At 39.9% G+C, this 21,194-nt stretch overlaps 1 protein-coding gene across 3 annotated transcripts in view; it reads left to right on the forward strand.

The window, feature by feature from the left end:
* LOC145433816 (papilin-like) overlaps positions 1–20,847 on the forward strand; it is a 31,935-nt gene extending 11,088 nt beyond the window's left edge. For 2 of the 3 annotated variants that reach the window (XM_080311074.1, XM_080311076.1), the window contains 10 exons: positions 2,561–2,752; positions 3,301–3,459; positions 3,584–3,757; positions 13,035–13,094; positions 13,600–13,788; positions 14,172–14,363; positions 16,596–16,754; positions 18,088–18,252; positions 18,452–18,511; positions 20,608–20,847. In XM_080311074.1, coding sequence (XP_080167200.1) covers positions 2,561–2,752; positions 3,301–3,459; positions 3,584–3,757; positions 13,035–13,094; positions 13,600–13,788; positions 14,172–14,363; positions 16,596–16,754; positions 18,088–18,252; positions 18,452–18,511; positions 20,608–20,714 — 1,457 coding nt within the window. In that variant the 3' untranslated portion in view covers positions 20,715–20,847. The remainder of the gene's footprint in view (positions 1–2,560; positions 2,753–3,300; positions 3,460–3,583; positions 3,758–13,034; positions 13,095–13,599; positions 13,789–14,171; positions 14,364–16,595; positions 16,755–18,087; positions 18,253–18,451; positions 18,512–20,607) is intronic. The other variant, XM_080311075.1, reaches the window with a different exon arrangement.
* The last annotated feature ends 347 nt before the right edge of the window (positions 20,848–21,194 follow it).

A 21,194-nucleotide genomic window follows, 5' to 3' on the forward strand; every position in this document is an offset into this window, starting at 1 on the left:
GAATTGACCGATTTTGAATCTACTCAAATAAGAAAGTAGTCGTGAAAACGATTGTAGTTCGATCGCATGGATTGTCAAAAGCTGCAAACTGAGCTATGCAAAAGGTGCAGAGCTAGATTCATATTCATACATACCAGGAGGCATCCAATTTTCGACAGCATAAGCATCCGTCCGCATCGTGGAATGAAAATGATTGTATTAATATGGAAATGTGATACTAATCCTCTGTTAAATCGAACAGCACGTTTTAGAAAATATCATGGTATGGCACCCTCCCCCATATTATAAAACCCGCAGTTTAGTCAACGAGCAATACGGGGAAGTTGTATCGGATACGGTGTAATTACTCTGCGCGATTGGTAAACGTTGATAAAAATATTATGGATCGTAAAAATGGTATATTAAGTAGCTTTATTTCCGTAAATTAAAGGCGTTACTACACTTGCTTTTATACTTCAACATGTAATTCTCGAGACAAAAAAAAACTGATACTAATTAGAACTTAAAGTATGATACTGGGAAGTGGAAGTGAAATATAAATACTACTTCCGAAAGCGGAAAATGTATTTCATGTCTTTAGTCCAGAAAGTTTCGAAGGGGGTATGCTAAAACGTGTCTAAAGTTAAAACAAAGTCAAAGTCCACTTTTCCAGATTACGACACGCCATGGACTGCCAGATTACGATATGATAAGTTAATGCTAAATTGCGAAACATCAGTTTAAAACGTTATGATAGGCCATATATTCTAGGGATGGTGTGAACCTCTGAAAGGTTGATGTGAACGCGAACCTTTTTGTAACGTGAACATATGACGTCACGTGATGTCATATTGCTAATTCCGACCCTACATCTCAGCGAATAGATATATTGATGTCCACGATAGGCTACCTATATCGACATCTCACGCCACATTATGCCAAATTGCCGAAGTGCATGCTGAGTGCTGACTTTTTAAACGTCATCAAATGAATCAACTGGAGCAATCAAATGATACTACAATTCCATTAAATCAACATCTACCGTCGCATTGCCTACAATTTCTACGAGGACTCGGCTACACCGGACATATGTTTCTTAAGAGTGAGACACCGGTTTCTATACTTGCGCCAGATATTATCTCGAAAACAAGTTATACAGTAGCCAACACCCCAATCGGACGGATGTGTTTTTCATGATACAATAAGGTTAAAAAATCAAGATAGATCCCGTACGCTGATAGATTTTTTACATTAGACATCGATGCATTATTTATATCAATTTTGTTGATGCAAATAATTGATTGGTTGACGAAGCACAATTCACTGACTTCCTACATGTGTAGTGTGTTTCATTCTCGCTGTTGTGTGATTGCGGGCAAAGCTCACAGCAGAGAGTCACCAAAGATTCATAAACGGAAAGCTGAATATTGCGAGCAAACTTTCGAGCAAATCATTTTTGAAATTAGCAAGGTGCATGCTCGTTTAGTGCTGAAGGTTTTTTCATGCTGCCTGGCACCATGCAGAGAGTGGTCCGAAGTTGAAATTCAAAGAGAAGAATTGCGACCAAAGACGATATAATGAAAAATTGTAATACATGAAAAAGTGTCACAGTGCAGAACCAACCAAGGTTCGTTTGTGAACGAGAACCGCCAAATCTCAGAGGTTCACTCACAGAGCACGAATGTGAACCTCACTTTTACACCATCCCTACCATATATTCTTTGATGAAATATTTCATATGGGCGACAATGAGGTGTGAACGGAGCCACGCAACCCGCTACCTAAATTATATTCACCGATACTTTCGTGAAGTCATATTGATGACTTCATTTCTACTGCGCGCGAAGTGCGACGAAAATTCTGGGCTTTACGCAACATTTATGAAAATTAAATGTTGATGCTCAGTGAAAACAGCTCCGAAATTCCACAGGCTATCTTCCTGATTGGAGGATTAAACTAATTCTACTTCACAACTGAAAATAGCGAAAAGTAAGTAAGTAGATGACAAAATCTTACAGAGTAGAAATAGAAGTAGCGGGAAATTAGATAAACTTGAGTAAGTATTCAAGTAGTGGAAAACTACTTGAGTACTTCAACAAAGTAGAAGTACTTCGTTACTGACCAAATCTGAAAATAATAATTGGATATGGAGAAAAACACCACATGCGTTATAATCGCTGAACAAATCAACAGCAACAAACAAAAATTTCACAAAATGGTAATCAAAATGTTCCCAATCCATTTAATCGGTTTTCGGTTTCATTCCAATTCATTAATCGGTTACGAAATGAAATAATTGAAAATCTGACATTTGCATTGTAATAACGAGATATGAGAGACAGATATAAATCACATTTCAATTTTGGGGGGCTGTTTTACATTGGCATTTCAGTGATTCAAACATTCCGCGGTATCAGTATCGAAAGCTCTAAAACTGATCTTCTATCTTATCAACGAGTTTTTGGTTCAGATATGAGGAAGAAGTTTTTTTGAATTGCATGAAAGTTATTAATTAGTTCACACCGTTCTTCCAAACCTATGCTTAGTGATAATCCTACAATAAAAGGTCTCCAATTTCCAGGGAGATGCCCCAAACCGAAAGTATACAATTCTTGTCCAACAAACTGCCCTATAACCTGCGACAATATCAACAATCCGCCTCGAATATGTGCAACCGTATGCCGACCCGGCGTAACTTGCGTTTGTCCACGAGGATACGTAGAGAAAAGCAGCACCGACTCCACCTGCGTCAAACCGTCTCAATGTCGAAAAGGTGGGCAAGACAAACAACAATAAAAGTGCCGTGAGAGATGGATACTTCGTATGTAATATCCTTCGTTTGAATATTGCGAGACTTTTGTAACCACGTAATATATGCCCTGTCCGTGAACGACGTGATATTTTACACTTTCTACAGTCACAAACCGCTGAATATTGTTGTGTTTCACTGGACGAGCTCATTGATTTCGGTAGGTCGGAGTGTTGCTTTGCCACAGAGGCGAGCGCGATCTCGGCCTTTGTTATTACAATGCAATATGGCTTTGGTGAAAACCTTGTGACATTTATTGCTGCATATTTGAGACTTTCATATCCCCCATCTGCCGATTAGGATCAGCTGATCGATTCACGAATCGGTGGGACAGTACATTATATATTATTATTACAAGTAGGCCGATATTTTGAAACGAAGTAACAGCGACATATAATAAAATGATCAATAGATCAGACTTTGATTGATTGCTTATAATAAGATCAGCAAGTCATGATTACGGACACCACAATCGCCATAACCAATATGTCATCTGAATCTCATTATCGCAGTGTCGATATGTGAACTACCGAAAGATTCTGGACCTTGTGAGGCCCTCATGCCAAAATTTTTCTTCAATGCCAAGACCGGAAGATGCCAAAGGTTCAATTACGGTGGTTGCCTGGGAAATCGGAATCGTTTCGACACACGCAGAGAATGCGAAGCACGATGTAAATATTACTACATATGTGAACTCGGGTTACATAAATAGAACTTCATGTTTATGCATTTATTTCAATTCTTCAAAGGCATCACGAGCTGTAACTCTAAGAAATACTAAATGATTCCCTGTAGGTTCGATCTGCAAACTCGACAAAGATCCAGGTCCATGTGAGGCCGCTATTCCAAGTTACTACTACAACAGATACACAAAACGCTGTGATAAGTTCTATTACGGTGGTTGCGAAGGAAATGCAAACAGATTCTCGAGACTTTCTGCGTGCAGGGATCAGTGCGAAGAACCTAGAGGTATGTCAATGTACACAGTGCACTATACCAGACCTGGACAATGTGCGGCCCGCGTGACAAATGCGGCCTGCGACGCAATTTTGAGTGGTCCGGGAAAAGTTTACTGCAATCCGGAACATCAAACCTACTTTTGAATGGTAATCTAGGGACTAAAAGCATCGACAGTATAAACTGAACCGGACATTCGTTCACATGACGCCTGTTCTTGTATATTCAGCAGTTACGTATGGATTAGGTAGGCTACGTCATATGAATATTCCAGATTCAAAATAAAGCCTAAGTAGGAAGGTGTGAATTGACAAATAAAGTCACAAAAGTCAATGATTCCTTATAGCTTCGTTCAAACCTTCTTTGTTGCTGTTGTCAAATGACGCGTTACCCTGTCTTTTCTTCAAGTTGTTACGCGATCCGTTTCCAAGTCCCTAGTTCGTAAAACAAGTCAACCACTGCTCGTGATAGAGTCATCATCACTTATAAATGATGAACGGGCCTGTCACAAAAAAGATGAAGGTGGATGGCCCAAATTCTGATTATATTTGGAGCTTTATATATTAGTTTACTGAAGTCAGAGGTTAATCCGTCTATTTGAGAAGATTTTGGGATGAACTGCTAGTTTCGCTGAACAAACAAGGCTTTTTCACCAAGCTGCCCACAGCTCGGGAAGCCGCCACCAAGACCAAGCTTTGCAGTGCCATAAATACATTTCAATTTCCTTGTACAAAAAAGTGTCTGGGGGTTGAAAATAGCTTGAAACATAATGTTTAACATATCTTTCAGTTATGATGGCAAATAAATATTGTTTTGAAAATTCTATAATCGTCACTTTCTCATTACCATTATACAACGGAATAGTATAGTCATTTTGAAATGATCCCTGATATTTTCGGTTGACACTCGTTAAGAGTTAACGTCAGCACCTAGTAGAGAATTCAAAAGAACATCGTATATCAACAACCATATCACCCAATATGACGTCACCATCATGAAATGTCGAATACGAGAACGTTCAATTGAATGTACTATTGTGAGATGGTACACGAACTCTTTTTGTTGACAAAGCCTTGGCTGGTGTATTTTGATAAAAGTCGACTCCAAGGCACACAAATGAAAGTGTGAACGGCCTCTCCCAACGACACGAAATCTGTCTTCTCGGTACTTTTTCGCACGTGCGGGATTATCCAACAAGTGTTTGCTAATTGCAGAATTTATGGCCTTTGATCGTTTCGCATCAATCTTGAGGGGATGAGCCGAGGGTGAGCTGTTAACCGAGCGTTTGGCAAACACTTGTTGAATAATCCCGCATGCGCGAAACATTATATAAGCTTAAATGTACGGCGATTTTTTTGACACGTCAGAAATAGACAAAATTTTGTCAAAATTGCAGCGTTAGGTCCAAAATTGTCAAATTTGTTTATAAAGTCAATGTTTTTTGCAGCCTGCATTTCGTTTGTGTCGTAGATTTTGCACTGTCGGTGAACTTATCATTTGACATTTTACGACTTGTAGCGTACTTTATAGGCCTACCGTTGTAGAGGCCCATTGTCTGCTCATTGCGAATCATAAACATTCGAATGAGACAAACAGTTTAACATGGTGTTTTGCTCAACGTACCACAATACCTTAACTGAAGCATGACTGCGTGGGCATAGCATGGATCTTATATCAAGAAGCGCATGATGAAATATTGTGCTGTAGACACCATTGTCAGAATGAGGCAGCTCGGTGTGTCACCAGCAGTGCATGCGCAACTTCAGTGTTGTCAGCCAACAACTGCTGCTGTTGAACGTTCTTTCACCGTTATTGGCAACCTACTTAGTAAGGACAAAAACGTTTTACCCGAGAATGTAGGAAAGTATCTTTCGTTGAACTACAACAAAATCTTCCGTTTTTAGGTAAAAAGATCGCCCTACTTAAGAGCTACACTACAAATAGTTTTAATATTTTCAAGTTGGAAAGAGCGTTTGGTTATATTTAAATCAATTTTACAAAACCAGACGATGGACGATGTATTTACTCTGTCACAGTATCATGGTATAATTCCGAAAATTGCATCAATTTGTCACTGCCTCACAAAGATGCATATTGCGATTTTCTTCCTCTATGCATCTGAATTTTAATTTGCAAATAACGTCCAATTTTATCTGTATCGTTACTAACAACAGTGATTGATGGTACATAAAAATCCTATTTGATTGATTATTAGTAATTTAAAGATACCTTTGAAAGCAATTGGTTTCATATTGAAAAAGTTGGAGTCGGAGTAAAGGTCATTTTCACAAATCCCGACTTCGACTCCAGTCAGTATGTTTTCCACGACTCCGACTCCGACTCCAGTCACTATAGTTTTCACAACTCCGACTCAAAGGCGTAATCAAAAGAGACTCCAGCTCCATTAATGCTAAAGTTAGCTAAACTCTGACTCCTACTCCACAGCCCTGTTTGAAACTCCAGACTTGACACATCTTCTGATTTTTAAGTATCATCGGACATCTATTACGCATGTACAGTGCACATACACACAAGCACAAGAACATGTTTGAGGGCATTCGATGTCATTCAGTTTCGCGATGTCACTCTTCAATCACAAGCGCTAATCAGCATACGCTAGGGCAGGGGTTCTCAAAGGGTGGGCCATGGCCCACTGGTGGGCCACAGGAGCATTTGAGGTGGGCCACAGAGCTATTTAGAAATTTTTTGAATTAATGTAAGTTTAGCGATATTTGTTATGTTAAATGCCTAAAATATATTCATAAACCTTTTCATCCGATTCTGATGAGACACAGTGGCACATATGGAGTCAGAATGTACAACTAGAAAGCGGAATGGACAAACGGTGTCTTTTTCCACTGGTTATGAAAACCAAAGACTAACCCCAACTAAAATTATTTGGGATATATAATAACTGGACGGTAATGCTGAAGTAACCTAGCACTCCGGCAGGGTCATATGTCATATGCCGTTGAAAGAGGTGCGTGCAGTAAACTCGGAATGAAATGCAATTGATGTATAGATTCATTGTACTTCGGCAGCTCGTATTATTGTAAGATAAAAATAGCAATAATTGCAAATTATTAGCAACTTCTGAAGAAGATATACTGCACCACCGCAACGAATCGTAATGGATTGAGGATTTGGCGGAGCGCAATAATCTTTGAAGTCAGTTTAAAATGTCCGACCTGGAAATCATTGTACATGATATAAGAGTCACATGAATTATTTGTATCACTGCATTGGATATTCTGACATCGCAACTTCAGTTGGTTTGGGACAGGACATACAATGTAGCCTACATTGTACAGCATGCATAATAAAAAAAAACTACTTCCCCACTTCTCTGTAGTAGGCTACCCCATTCATTAATGAATTGTTTGAAGCTGGCCCAGAATGATTATATTATTCCCCACAATAGTGGAACTAAAATCCCAATCACACATTGTGTTTCGCGACGCGAATGGAGCAGCGGACGATCATAATATACACAGGGGATTTAGCCTGTGATCTACCAGGGCCATAACTGCCGCACCCAAACCCCTAATTGGGGGAGATCGAGGGGGCCCAAGATTATTTCGTTGGTCGTTTGTTGGAGGATATTTATTCAACTTCAAAATTTTCGTCGCGCTTTGCGCGATTTCATGTCCCGAGAGACCTACATTTAAATATCATCGGTATATTAGGAGTAAAATGCGCATATTTTAGAGAAATAGGCATATCGGCGCCATCGATTAACACACATCGAACGGGATTATGATTCTAAGATAAGAGGTGGGCCACAACACATTTTCAAACCGGAAAATGGGCCACGGCCAAGAAAGGGCTGAGAACCCATGCGCTAGGGTAACCATATTTTGAAAATCTAAAAAGAGGACACTTTTTCAGAATTTTCAGTCTTGCAAAACCGGAGGAGAATTCTCAAAAAATGGTAAATTTTACCTACTTGGTTGACTAAAAAAAGGTCAGCTTTCCACTCAGCTCCCGAAATACCCGCCGGAGCGTCACTTCGGTGCTGATTTACGGCATCTCAGTCGGATTTGACCAAAATTCTCAAAATATGACAAAATCTCAAAAAAGAGGACAAAAGGGCGTGATTCGAGGACTCTTTCAAAAAAGTCAAAAAGAGAACGAATCCTCGTAAGAGAGGACGTATGGTAACCTTAGCATGCACGTAAAGGTAAGGTCTCCAAGCCATCGAGAGATATAAGTCAAAGGATGCTAGGCCGCAGACGCGATAGTTAGGCTATCGTTGATATCTATCGTACCAGGCCTAGTGCAGAAGGAATTGTGTATGTCAGGGGTCGGCAAACCCCGGTACGCGTGCCATTCGTGGCACGTGAGATGATTTTTCATGGCAAGCCAAATGATTTGCCGTAAACGACATATTATAACCATGTTTTAGCAAAAAGTAAAACAGATGTTTTTAAAATGTATAAAACTTGTAGACGACACAAACGTATTTCGTAAATCAGTATCAAATAGTGTCTTTTGCGCAGATTTTAATAATCTTGAATTTTTTTGCCGCGCTTTATGTGATTTATTGGAACCTGATTTCTTGATCATAATGTGGGAACCCCACAAATATGCATAATGTACAGAAGTGAGTCCAACAGTATCAGCAATTATGAAAGAACGACAACTTAATATAGTATGAAACTGTTTGGATGCTTTAGTCTAAGAGTGTGCACTGTGCAGCCTGAGGGAACACGACTATTTAATGAATCGGCATTTCGGCACTGGACATTTTCACGCTGTAGAAGACACGGCATAGACCAGTGGTCGGGAACCTTTTTCGTCTGAAGAGCCATGTTAGCCCTATATTTTACATTCAACTCCAAAAGAGCCATTCATGTCCAATCAATTGTTACGTCACAATTTAAAATTCGTGACGTCATGTTAGTATAAATTCCAACTCCCTACATGGGATTAATCGTTGGCGCCATATTTTCTCTGTAAAAACTGGTAGGCTACTATAATCATCCCGTGGTAGCGCAATTCATCGTAAATAGATGAGAATTTATCATAATTGATATTAATCTAATATAACTGTAGCATTGATTCCAAAAATCTAAATATTAATCGACTTCTCAATTCGGCGGTAACGTAAACGTTGCACTACACGTCTGTATTTTAACGGCAGTACTAAGAAGCTACTTACTTATCAATGAGGAACTCGGGTGGCAAAGCGTTGTTTGTAATTTGGCTTTGTAATTGGAATGTCACTTCCAAGGCAGTTCGTTTCTCGGCGTAAATCAGGAAGACAACGAGTATTTGAAATTTAGATCGTCATATAACCGTCCCCACGTCATGCTATTCTCTTTGATCAACCGACGTGTGGTGCCATCCAAGATTACGCAGCGCGCGATGCCGGGTACGTCGAATTCGCAAGGGATATTAGTCGCTGGTGCTACAGCAACTTAAATTTGAGAATTTTGTGAAGGGGTCCAAGCCCTTAACCGTGGATACGCCACTGTCTTGACCTCTCAAATACATGTTTATGGTGCCACGAGTATAATTATTCTTGCCGTTAGGAATATTTACTAACAAGTCGCTGCAATATCGATAAAATAAAGTACAAAATTGAAAATATGTCAAAGAGCCATATCTTATACCCAAAAGAGCCATATATGGCTCGCGAGCCATAGGTTCCCGACCACTGGCATAAACGTTCTGTATCGGGCAACATGCGACCATGCGACTGCATGCGCTATGTGCGCTGTCAGAATGATTGGCGGCGATAAAACCCTGAAAAAGGAATAACAGCCGCATGTTAGCTAAAACGTTCGACATCGGTATGTCCACTGCCCGAAATAACCAGCGCCAGTAACTTGAGCGTCACGTATCAAATCAAACCCACCGAAGAAAATAACGAGCCACCCGTGTTCAATTCCAACATATTTGGAGCAACAAGCTTTACCGCTTTACCGTAGGGGCGAGCAACTTCTCCAGTCGGCGGGCCGGATATGGGAAAATTAAGTACTTGGCGGGCTGGATTGCTGAATCGATACATTATTCGCCCATTTATCCACATATACAGGGAATAAATCGTATTTAATGAAAGTGTTATAACGACAGCAATGTCCCTTCAAATCCATTTCTCGCCGATAGTGACGAATACAATGTGTATTTGAGAATAGCATTATCATACAGGCGCCGCCATGTCTGCTTCTCTCTGATCAATCAACACACGGTGCAATCCCTAATTAAGATTTCAAGGCGTTCGATAAGCCCGGTAACCCTAATTTATCAAGATATCAATTCATTAGGGTTGAGTAGGTGACGAGATAGCGTCGTTGTTCAACTGTGTGGCCTAATTAATCTCGATATTGAATTCATGCGGTCCGCGTCCTCTAAGAAATTTGAAAAGTTGCCCGCGATCCGTTTTGAGTTGGCGACCCCTGGTACCAGCTGTGTCTTACTAGGCTTACCATACGTCCTCTTTTAAGAGGATTTGTCCACTTTTTATACATTTTTGAGAGTGTCCTCGGATGACGCCCAAATGTCCTCCTTTTTGAGATTTTGTCCTCTTTTTTGAGAATTTTGATTTAATATATGGTAAAATCGACTGAGATACAGTATATTAACACTGAAGTAACGCTCCAGCGGCTATTTCGGGAGACGAGCCGGAAAGTGGACTTATTTTTTTAGTCAACCAACTGATAATGTGAAAAGAAAAAATGTATTTTGTGCGCTGAGCGAGAAACTTGACCATTCTTTTTTTAGTCAACCGACCACGAAGTGGGAAAAATTTAACATTCTTTAAGGATTTTCCTCCAGTTTTGCAAGTCTGAAAATTTTGAAAAAGTGTCCTCTTTTCAGATTTCCAAAATATGGTAACCCTACGTCTTACAAAAGCCGGTTAGTGTGCCGTGCTACAAGTCGGCGGTTACGGGATGAAAAATAAGAAATATCAGCTTGGTGTAAATGACCATTGTAGTCGACAAACACCATGATTAGGCCTACCACCAACGACATTAGGGTTGAGTAGGCCTACATCGTAAATGCCGATAATGCAAGTCATCTCGCTTCGACGAACTTACGCGTAAGCTTCACTCTCGCACGCTGCGCATTAGGGCTCTTCAAAAATGACTTTTTTCTCAAATCGTACTGGCTACTTGATAAAATTGTTAGGTTACCTAATTTAAGCCTACACACAAAATTTGGTTCAATTCCAGCCAGTAACCGCTTTGCTACAAGAGAAGAAAGTTTCTAATTATTATATAAAAATAAATAATAAAAAATTTGAAAATTTTCTGTTCACCCCATGAAAGTGTTAGGCTGTCTATAGAAACGATCCTCACCAAATTTGGTTCAATTCCAACCAGTGGATGCGGAGTTATTGCCGTCGAAAAATTTGGATTTGAATAAAATAGTATTTACGGTGAGCACAACTATGATAAATAAACAAAGAATCGGTCACCGTAAATACTATTTTATTCAAATCCAAATTTTTCGATGGCAATATCTCCGCTTCCACTGGTTGGAATTGAACCAAATGTGGTGAGCATCGTTTCTATAGGCAGCCTAACACTTTCATGGGGTGAACAGAAAATTTTCAAATTTTTTATTGTTTATTTTTATATAATAAATATAAACTTTCTTCTCCTGTAGCAAAGCGGTTACTGGCTGGAATTGATCCAAATTTTGTGTGTAGGCTTAAATTAGGTAACCTAACAAATTTATCAAGTAGCTTGTACGATTTGAGAAAAAAAGTCATTTTTGAAGAGCCCTACTGCGCATACACGTAAATTATAACATACAGTCACTAATTTTGGACGTAGTAAGCAAGTAGTGGGAAATCTCGGCAGACTGGGATCGCGGGCCACATTATCATGTAAGACGGAAAATTCTCCGCGGGCCAGACAAAATCCCTTCCCGGGCCGGATCCGGACCGCGGGCCGTATGTTGCCCGCCCCTGGCTTTACCGCGACCTTAGGAGTTTAGCAGAAAAATCTAGTACCAGACCAACCTTAATGTGATATGCATGGTACACTGCTACAGGGGCGGGCACATTTTTCATCAATAGGACATAGCATCGTAACAACATTGATTGGCCTGTCACTGATTGGACATGACAGCGAACACAGCTCGCTTGGAAACGTCCGAAGCCACCACAGAATATTCATCATTGCGCGATTAAAAATGGTGCAGACACAGCGATATGTCTAGTGCGGTAGCGACCTATAGTTTTCGAATCACCGCCGTAACCGTCGGCGTTGCCAGCTGCAGATTACCGGTTGGTGGGATTCCTTGCTTGAAACGCTAAGTATGACAAAATTAAAAATGTTTGGCGCGCCAGTTGGTAACAGTTTCACATTGCATTACATTTTGGCACGCTCATTATAAAAGGTTGTCGGCCGCTGGTCTATGCCAACGATGATATCGTGCGCACCAGGCTAAGCAGATGCGATTGTGCACTGTACAGGCCCGCGATGGTATAGTGCGCATCAGGCCTATTGGAGATGCGATTCTTCAACCCAGCGGATCTAGGCTTGTTGGAGACGCGATAAGTATGGTCAGCGAAGATTTTCTAGTGCGCGGCAATAAATGACTTAATTTCGCATTAAGATCGCACTGCGTTATATCACGCTAATTGGCTACACGCTTCTCGCTAAGTGGCCGCTGCTAAGCGCCACACTGATAGTATGACTTATTGAATGGCAACTGAAAATTAGTGTAAAAATGGCCATTTCAAAACAACGGGCTTGTGCATTTCAAAAGGAGAGGGTTTCGCCCCCCGAATAACCCCTGGCTACGCGCCTGGTGCCGTTCGTCCCCATCTACGGCTCATTTACATAAGAGTCCGACTAGCGGTAGCTATAGTAAAATAACATAGTGTAAATTAATAGATACGTCTCGAGGTCATACCGGCTGTGAATCGCACAATATCCTATACAGGACTGAGTTCGCTAAGGAGAGGGTGTCGGATTTTATCCGAATCGTTTGCATGGGGGTAAATGGTGAAATGATCCGCAGATACGAATCTCTAATCGTGACGCCACAGTTGATTGGCATTGGTATATGACTCTTTGGGAAGTTTCATTTCAAATGTATGGGCAATATGGATCATGGATGTTTTGACGATTAAGGTTCCCGATTCTGCATTAGACTACACACAGCGATTAATGTACGAAAATATAAATGGAAGGATAGAAAGCTATCACTTCTCGATAGTTGGTGACATCCCCATACCAACCATGCCTGATCTGACCACCCGGAACGCGAGCGCTCAATAATTAAGCTGAATTGCCAATCACATAGAACAACACAAATTCTTGAATTACAGATCCATGCGCTCTGATACTCTGCCCCGAAGGAACTATTTGCAAGAATGGAGAATGTGTTGGTAAGTGCTTTATGGCATATATTACATTTATGGATGATAAGGAAATGTCTGCACTATGCATAGAGTATAGAACAATAGACTATAGTAGTGTGCATCATATTCATGTGACTGCATACAAGCAGAATGATACCGATGTCTGATATGGAGCTGATAAAGTATCGAAAAAGGAGAGTTGGAGAGAGAGAAAGAAAATGAGAGAGACTTTATTTTTGTCTGCACCATCGAGGTGTGTTGGCGATAGAGAGGAACCAACAGAGAAGATGAGAGAGTTGAATCAAAACAAGGATGCCATGCTCAGCATATTCTGATCTTGTAGCTTTGCACGATCTATGAGCACGAGCAGTAAACCCTTGGCAGATTTTTTAGTAGCCTACTGCAACGTCCATTCGTCGTGTAAAGTACAGAATAGTCCGTTGATGATCTACAAGTTATAATATAATAATATAATATTATAGCATGATCAATACAGGAAGGAAATTACATACGGTACACGCACTCTTTTCAGGCATATGTCCAGAACCCAAAGTATTCAAAGGCTGCTCAACAAGCTGCCCCAAAACTTGTGAAAATAGATTCGACCCACCGCGACCGTGCCCGGCTGTCTGTAGACCCGGAGTGAAATGCGTCTGCCCAGATGGATACGTGGAGAGGAGCAGCACGGATTCAACTTGTGTGAAAGAATCCAGATGCCCAGGTATAAACTCTCACCAGCGATCATAGTGACACGCAAAGGGGAGTTCTGCTATTACTGACATAACATGCGTTGGTAAGACTATTATATATATATTGATTCATGCATTTAAGTATGAACAGAATGAAAAAAAGACTTCTCGATTGTCTGGTGACATCACCTTATACATCAAAGATGGAATTACCAAAATGTATTTTTCGCGGGAAATGTCCATCTGATATCAGTTTTGCGGGAAGAGATCCTTCGAGAGCGTCTATTATTAAACTAATGTGATGCTCGCATGGCACAAAACTACTAAACTTTTGATTGTTATATGATAAAGTGTTACTGGTTGGAGTTTTTATTATTTTTTCTTCACTTATTAATTCACTCACTCTAATTTTCAGAAAGATGCCCCAAACCTAAAGTTTACGATTCCTGTCCCACAAACTGCCCTGCCACCTGCGAAAATATAAACGATCCACCTCGTATATGTGCAACTGTTTGTCGACCGGGCGTAACATGCGTTTGTCCAAGAGGATATGTAGAGAAAAGTAGCACCGATTCCACATGCGTCAAACGCTCTAAATGCCGAAAAGGTGGGCAATTTATAGAACAATAATTCCAGTGCTTTTAGATAGAGCGCAGAAGTTAAATCTACAGTCATACGGCCGCATGCAGCCAGAGAATGCATTCTACGTCTCTCTATGCCAGTGGTTCTCAAAATTGGGGCGTGAAAGCATCTTGAGGGGGTGCGAAGCCGACGAAGAGGAGTCACGTTTCTTGAACTCGGAATGAGAAAAAATTGGGCTGAAACCTCCATATTTCAACAGCGGCAATAACCCAAATTATATTACGATATAAATGTCATAGTGGCATCATAGCCATCCATACTGCGATGCTAGATTTTTACTGATACCGGACCTTGCACCGACTAGAAGATATCTCTGAATCAAGAGTAGTTGGTCAACGTGTGTAGCTGTTAACTGACTCTTGTGTCTGTCTCCGCGTAGTGCGTAGAACGACACAAAGCTATATAGGGAGAAATAATATATTTCCTTGTAAGGTCATATCAAACGCCATTTGAAATATGACTTTTGCATCCAAGAACAAGGATTTCAATCGAAGTGGCTTAAAAGGTCGAAGTAACCCATGCGAGTATATTCAATTGGAAATTTTTTATAGAATGCCACTCTATAATAGAGTCGCATCTTATGGCAGCCCAAAAGTACTCAATTGAATTATTCTCTGGCCGAACACCTGCGACATGGATTTGTCCCGCGTAGAATTTCCAAGTCTAAATGGCGTCCGACACGGGCCATCAGTTTTCGATTCAGCTTATAATCAGGTACATTTGAACATTTGACAAAATATTAAACTGAAAAAATTTTTCGCGCTTGGGGCTAGTTACCTCCATCTCTTAGATATTGCTCTGTTTATAGTCAGAATTTCACATATGAAAAGTCTCTCAACAGTCATAACTAGGGCAAGTTTTTGTTGCACTAAAATCGGGTGGAAGTTGCATTTAATTTAGAAAAAAGTTGCAGTAAAAAGTTGCATTCATAATTTTTGTTGAATAGGTAGGATGTGAGATACTCGAAAGGTTCTGTTGCATAACTTACTGTTCCTGCAGAGCTGTCAAATTCGTTTCTTTGTCATTTCACTGAAATTATATTTTTCCCGGCACACATCAGCAGGAAAATTACGCAATGCAGGAATAATTTCAACCCAAAAAGTCAAACAGCTTATCGATAACCCATCCTCCTAAAACAAATCAAGTAACTCATCCCAAACCTCCTAAGTCTGCAAACCTGACCCAAGGAGATCAAGGAGAAATCATTCTTGGCGACTTTAACAAATCAATACCCCGAATAGGGGACCCAGTGAAAATGCAATTTTCAGCGGTCTCGCCTGGGCATCCGTGAAATGGGGATCTCAAATTTAGACGACAGAATTAGTAAAGTGATCTATTTACATATTGATCGGACACGGACGTGCTTTGGCAGGAGTAATTGAACTTCTTGCTTGCAAGCCATTGTGTCATAGATAACACAGTGAGATGCAGCTAACCCATCATAGCTCTTTGTTGTGCAAATCAAAGAGAATAGAACCATGTTAGAACTAGTTTATAGCATTTTTAAATCACTCCTTTTAATTTTGGCGCAATATTCGATGAAAGTTGCAGTAAAAGTGGGTTTGAAAAATAGAGAAAACTTGCACTATTACATCCCTTGAAACATCTAAAAACATAATTCTACATAGATTCTGAGTATCTAGGAAGCTGTTGGAAGCTGTATAAACAGTTGTAAGAGTTGCAAAAACATGTCCTAGTCATAACTTTCCATGCCCTTAAACTATGCGCTGGGATTGCAAACTTTCTAGTCGCTCCTTAGTTATGATATGACGATGGGGGGGGGGGGGCGGGCGAATCATTTTAGTATTATCAAGGGGAGCGTATTTGACAAAAAGTTTGAGAACAACTGCTCTATGCGATTCAAAATTAGTTTAGTTCACAATCAAGCCTATACATATTCACGACATAGTAAATATTTGTGAGTCAAGCGTCCGTCGTCTTCAGTAATTTTGTTTTTCTGTTGATGGAAAGATGGAATGTACGATATACATAATTTCCAATAAAAATATTTTATCTGGTATCAGTATTGCGAAAAAATATGTTGTGATGTGCGGATGCCCCAAATCTACGAAACGTGACATTGTTATGGAATGATTTTCACGGATTCATTGTTTTATATATATTTTTATCTATTTCTTCATTTATTTATTTATTCATTTATTTTCACAGAGCTAAGTAACAATATTCCTTATTTCAGTTCCAGTTTGCCAACAACCAAAGGTTACGGGACCGTGCAAGGCCCGCATACCGAAATTCTTTTTCAACGCACGGACCGGGAAGTGCGAAAAATTCTATTACGGTGGCTGCCAAGGAAATGAAAATAAATTTGACAGTCGCAGAGAATGCGAAGCGGCATGTATGTGATAATGTAGTATTAAAGAGCTAGTGGAGTATAATGTATTCATTGAATGTACGCCTCTAGCACCCATCATCCATTGCAGGGACGGGCAGCATGCGGCCCGCGGGATTTTAAGCTGCCCGCACAGAGTCTCCGGTCTTCCATGATAATGTGGCCCGTGGCCGAAGAAAGGTGGCCACGAAACTGCTTATTTTGTTAGGGTTTTCATTAGGGTTGTTCAGATTTGAAAAATGTAAGGAAACTACGATGCTTGTGACCCAAATGATGGTTTAGTACATAAAAGCACTTTAATTAGCACTTTTGGTCATCTTCATCGCGATCTTCTATATCAGAAAAGCCCCCAAAGATCCACGGGGCGATTCTCCTTACTATTGGATCTGTAATGTTGACCATGTCACCGGTTTATAGCTTTTGTGAAGTTCGCATTTCCTATCGTTAGGTTATGATACAATATACATTACTTCGTTCGTTTTACCATATGTTAAGTTATTATGGCGACACAATGACGACCCATTCAGTAACAACCGACAATAAACTCACTTCAGGCCGGCCCAGCTTCCTATAGTTGTCTTTACATCGGTAAAATATCATCCATCTTGTCGCCTTCTGTTAGCGGTGCGAGTCCTTCCACAAATTATTTGCTGCCCGACTAAAAGGTTTTTTGCTTTCATTTTCTATTGTTTTGCGGTGTACCTTTATGAAGTGTGTTACACAGTAATGCAGTATATGAGCAGTATTTGTTGAATCGTTCGGTATCGAAATACCGTACAATACAGCTAACATACGGGTAACTTCTATGCGTATTATGCGATGAGTGTGACTTACTGCAGAATATCGTCATTGAAATTCATATATTACGCATCCGAACGGTATTTTTATTGCGCTGTCGGCCTTTAAGTATGATCATGAAACAAATATTAAACGATTATCTGCTTAATTCGGACAATGCGGATACTCCGCTCAATTCGGTCAAAATCCTGAGCGAAGTCGAAGTGTCAGAAATATGCGGCTCGACTGTACTGTATACTGACTCCGTGTCAATGAAATTAGTAGGAATACAGAATTCAAAGTCAACGCTGCCTATGGGAAAATTTCGAGTTCAATCCATTGTTATTGATTGCCATTTTAATACGCGTATAAAAATATGGCGTTTGACATATATAGCTTAAAAGTCACTCGCAAAAGTGACAATTTTGGGAAAGTTACTACCTCGATAATATATCTCCTTATATTCATTTGCGATTGTATTTCGACATCCATTGCGATCTTTCTACTTGCATCAAAATCCATCAAACTTTCCATAAACACTGCTACTAATACTTATATATAGGCAATCTCTGCAAGCTTGACAAGGATGCTGGCCCGTGTGACGGCGATTATCGACGATATTACTACAACGCGGAAACCGGTGACTGCGAGGAATTTTCGTACGGAGGTTGTCCGGGTAACGCAAACCGATTCACCACCCTCAGAGAATGCAGAAAAGAATGTGCAGGTGTGAATTCTTATCAGTGTTTTCTCATTTTATGATAAATCATCGCGGTGATTTTGATAATTTGCTAGAACTGGGGGTGGATGGGAGTTTCCCCACATATACAGCATTATGTGCATCAACATTGACATTATACCTAACAAATCATCAATATCCCTTTTCGTATATTAGTTTTATTTAAACCTGCACCTTGCAATCGCAGATCCTTGCATTCTGAAGTTTTGTCCGATCGGAAGGATCTGCAAAATGGGACAATGCGTCAGTAAGTGAAAGAGTTTATTATTAATATTATTATTATGGACAGATGCCTGAGAAATATCATTCCGAAAACTCACCCACTGATATCGTCCGTAATCCAACCAGCATGGTCCAGTTTTACCGTAATGTGAAAATACCATCCGATAATGTTTGGTATTTCCATCACCTAAAATGATTATTTTTACGAACGCACCGACTAGTCACAATTCACGACAGTCAAGACACTTATCATTTGCCGACATCAAGCTATTATCGAAGGTCGGTGGCATATAAAGAGAATACCTATATTTTAATTGGCCACAATTTAAATTATATAAGAGCGTGTGGCTACTGAGGTATCAAATGCATGATTGCACAATGCACATATTTTCCGACCCCACGAAATTGATGCTTTTGGGCTTTAGGACCACGGTTTCTGATGGATGGTAATCATATAGATCACAAGACAGGTGAAGTTGAACTTCAAACAGGTCAATGCAGATTATGTTGAGTGCGGTAGATACAGAGGTGGTTAAAGTAGTCAAGAAAGCTACTCAAGTAGAAGTAAAAGTAGCGACGAAAAAAAGCGACTCAAGTACGATTAGAAGTACTTCATTCATAAGCAACCTAAAACTACGTGAAGTATAGGTATAATTGACTAACTTCAAATCTACTCAAGTAAGTAAATAGTTGGGAAAGCGATCGTAATTCGTTCGCATGGACTATCAAAAGCTGCAGAGCTTGATTCATATTGATGTATACCAGGAGGTATCCAATTTTCGACAACATAAGCATTCGTCCGCATCATCGGATGAAAATGATGGTATGGTGTTGTGAAAACGATCGTAATTCGTTCGCAGGGATTGTCAAAAGGTGCAAATTGAGCTATTCGAAAGGTGCCGAGCTTGATTCATATTGATGCATACCAGGAGGTATTCAATCTTCGACAACCTAAGCATTCGTCCGCATCATGGGATAAAAATGATTGTATTGATATGGAAATGCGATACTAATCCTCTGTTTACTTGAACAGCCCGTTTTAAACAATGTCATGGTATGATGCCGTCCCCCGTATTATGAGAATACAGTAGTCTGTCAAAGAGCAATACGAAGAAGTTGTATCGGATACGGTGTAAACACTTTGCGCGATTAGTAAACGTAAATATAAAATATAGTGGATCGTGAAAATGCTATGTTGTGTAACTTCATTTCCGGAAATTCATGGCACTACATTCGCTTTTATACTTCAACATGTAGGCTATATTCTCCAGACAAAAGAACTGATACTATTCAGAACTCAAAGTATGATACTGAGAATTGAAAGAGAACTATATACTTCTCAAAGTGGAAAATGTATTTTATGTTTTAGTCTAGAAAGTTTCGACGGTGATCTGCTAAAACAGGTCTAAATCTAAGGAAAAGTCAGAGTCCACTTTTACAGATTAGTACACGCCATGGACTGCTAGCTTACGATATGATAAATAAATGCCAGATTGCGAAACATCAGTTTCAAAGGTCATGATGAGCCATATATACTGTGATGAAATAATTCCTATGGGCGACAATGCGGCGTGAACGCGCAACCCGCTATCCAAATTATATTCACCAATACTTGAAATCATATTGATCACTCCATATCCACTGTGCGCGAAGCGTGATGAAAATTCTGGGCTTTACTCAATATTTATGAAAATTAAATGTTGATACTCCTTGAAAACAGCCCCGAAATACCTCAGGCTGTCTTACGGATTTGAGAATTTAACTACTTCTACTTGACAAACTGAAAATAGCGAAAATTAAGTAAGTAGATCACAAAATATTATGTAGTAGAAATAGAATTAGCGTGAAATTACATCTACTGGAGTAAGTACCCATGTAGCGGAAAACTACTTGAGTAGGCTACTTCAAAAAAGAAGAAGTACTTCGTTGCTGACTACCTCTAGGTAGATAAGAAACAATGCGATACAATTGACAGTAGGGTGGTTCTCGACAATCTATTGCTCGATCACCCTCTTTGGCTCATAGTTATAGATATAGGATTATACCATGAATACTGATATGTAAAATGAGACAATTTACTGAAATCAGGGATGCTCTCACCTGAACAAAACTTACTTTCAGAACGGTGCGGTGGCGGATACTGTGGAGATGACGGCGTATGTGTCCATAACAAATGTATTTGCTTGCGACGACCTGGATATTCTGAGGATTGTACCCTGTACTATTGAAATCGAATTCAATCATCACGATTCGATTATGTTTAAGCATCTAACGATGAAATGCTTTAGTTTATTCACTCTAACTCTTTGTCTGGCTCATATTGTTGTGAGTACCATGAATAAATGTCATGACAAGAGGTGACATTGCAAGTCTGTCTGTTTTCCAAGGGATACCGTATAGCTTCCGTTTGGTTTTGCCTCAAGAAAGTGTTGGATTCTCATAACCCCCTTCAATTTTAAAGTGATATCTTACCCCAACTATGATATGAGATATATGAAATGCTTTGTACCATTATAAAAAGGGATTTAGAGTTGATTAGGCTTCGTGAATAAGTACATACTATTCAGAAAATAATTATACTTGAAAGCAACAAATCAAGTAAAGCGGCAATCAGGTTTGTGGCGCTACTAGATTTGTAATAATTATGAAAGCGTGGGAATCGTCAGGGTTGACCGGTTTCGTCCGCTTATAAGCGAAAGACAACGTGG

The sequence above is a fragment of the Botryllus schlosseri genome, chromosome 2, assembly GCF_051294905.1.
Source record: "Botryllus schlosseri isolate E-star chromosome 2, Bs_hap1, whole genome shotgun sequence".
Classification (NCBI taxonomy): domain Eukaryota; kingdom Metazoa; phylum Chordata; class Ascidiacea; order Stolidobranchia; family Styelidae; genus Botryllus; species Botryllus schlosseri.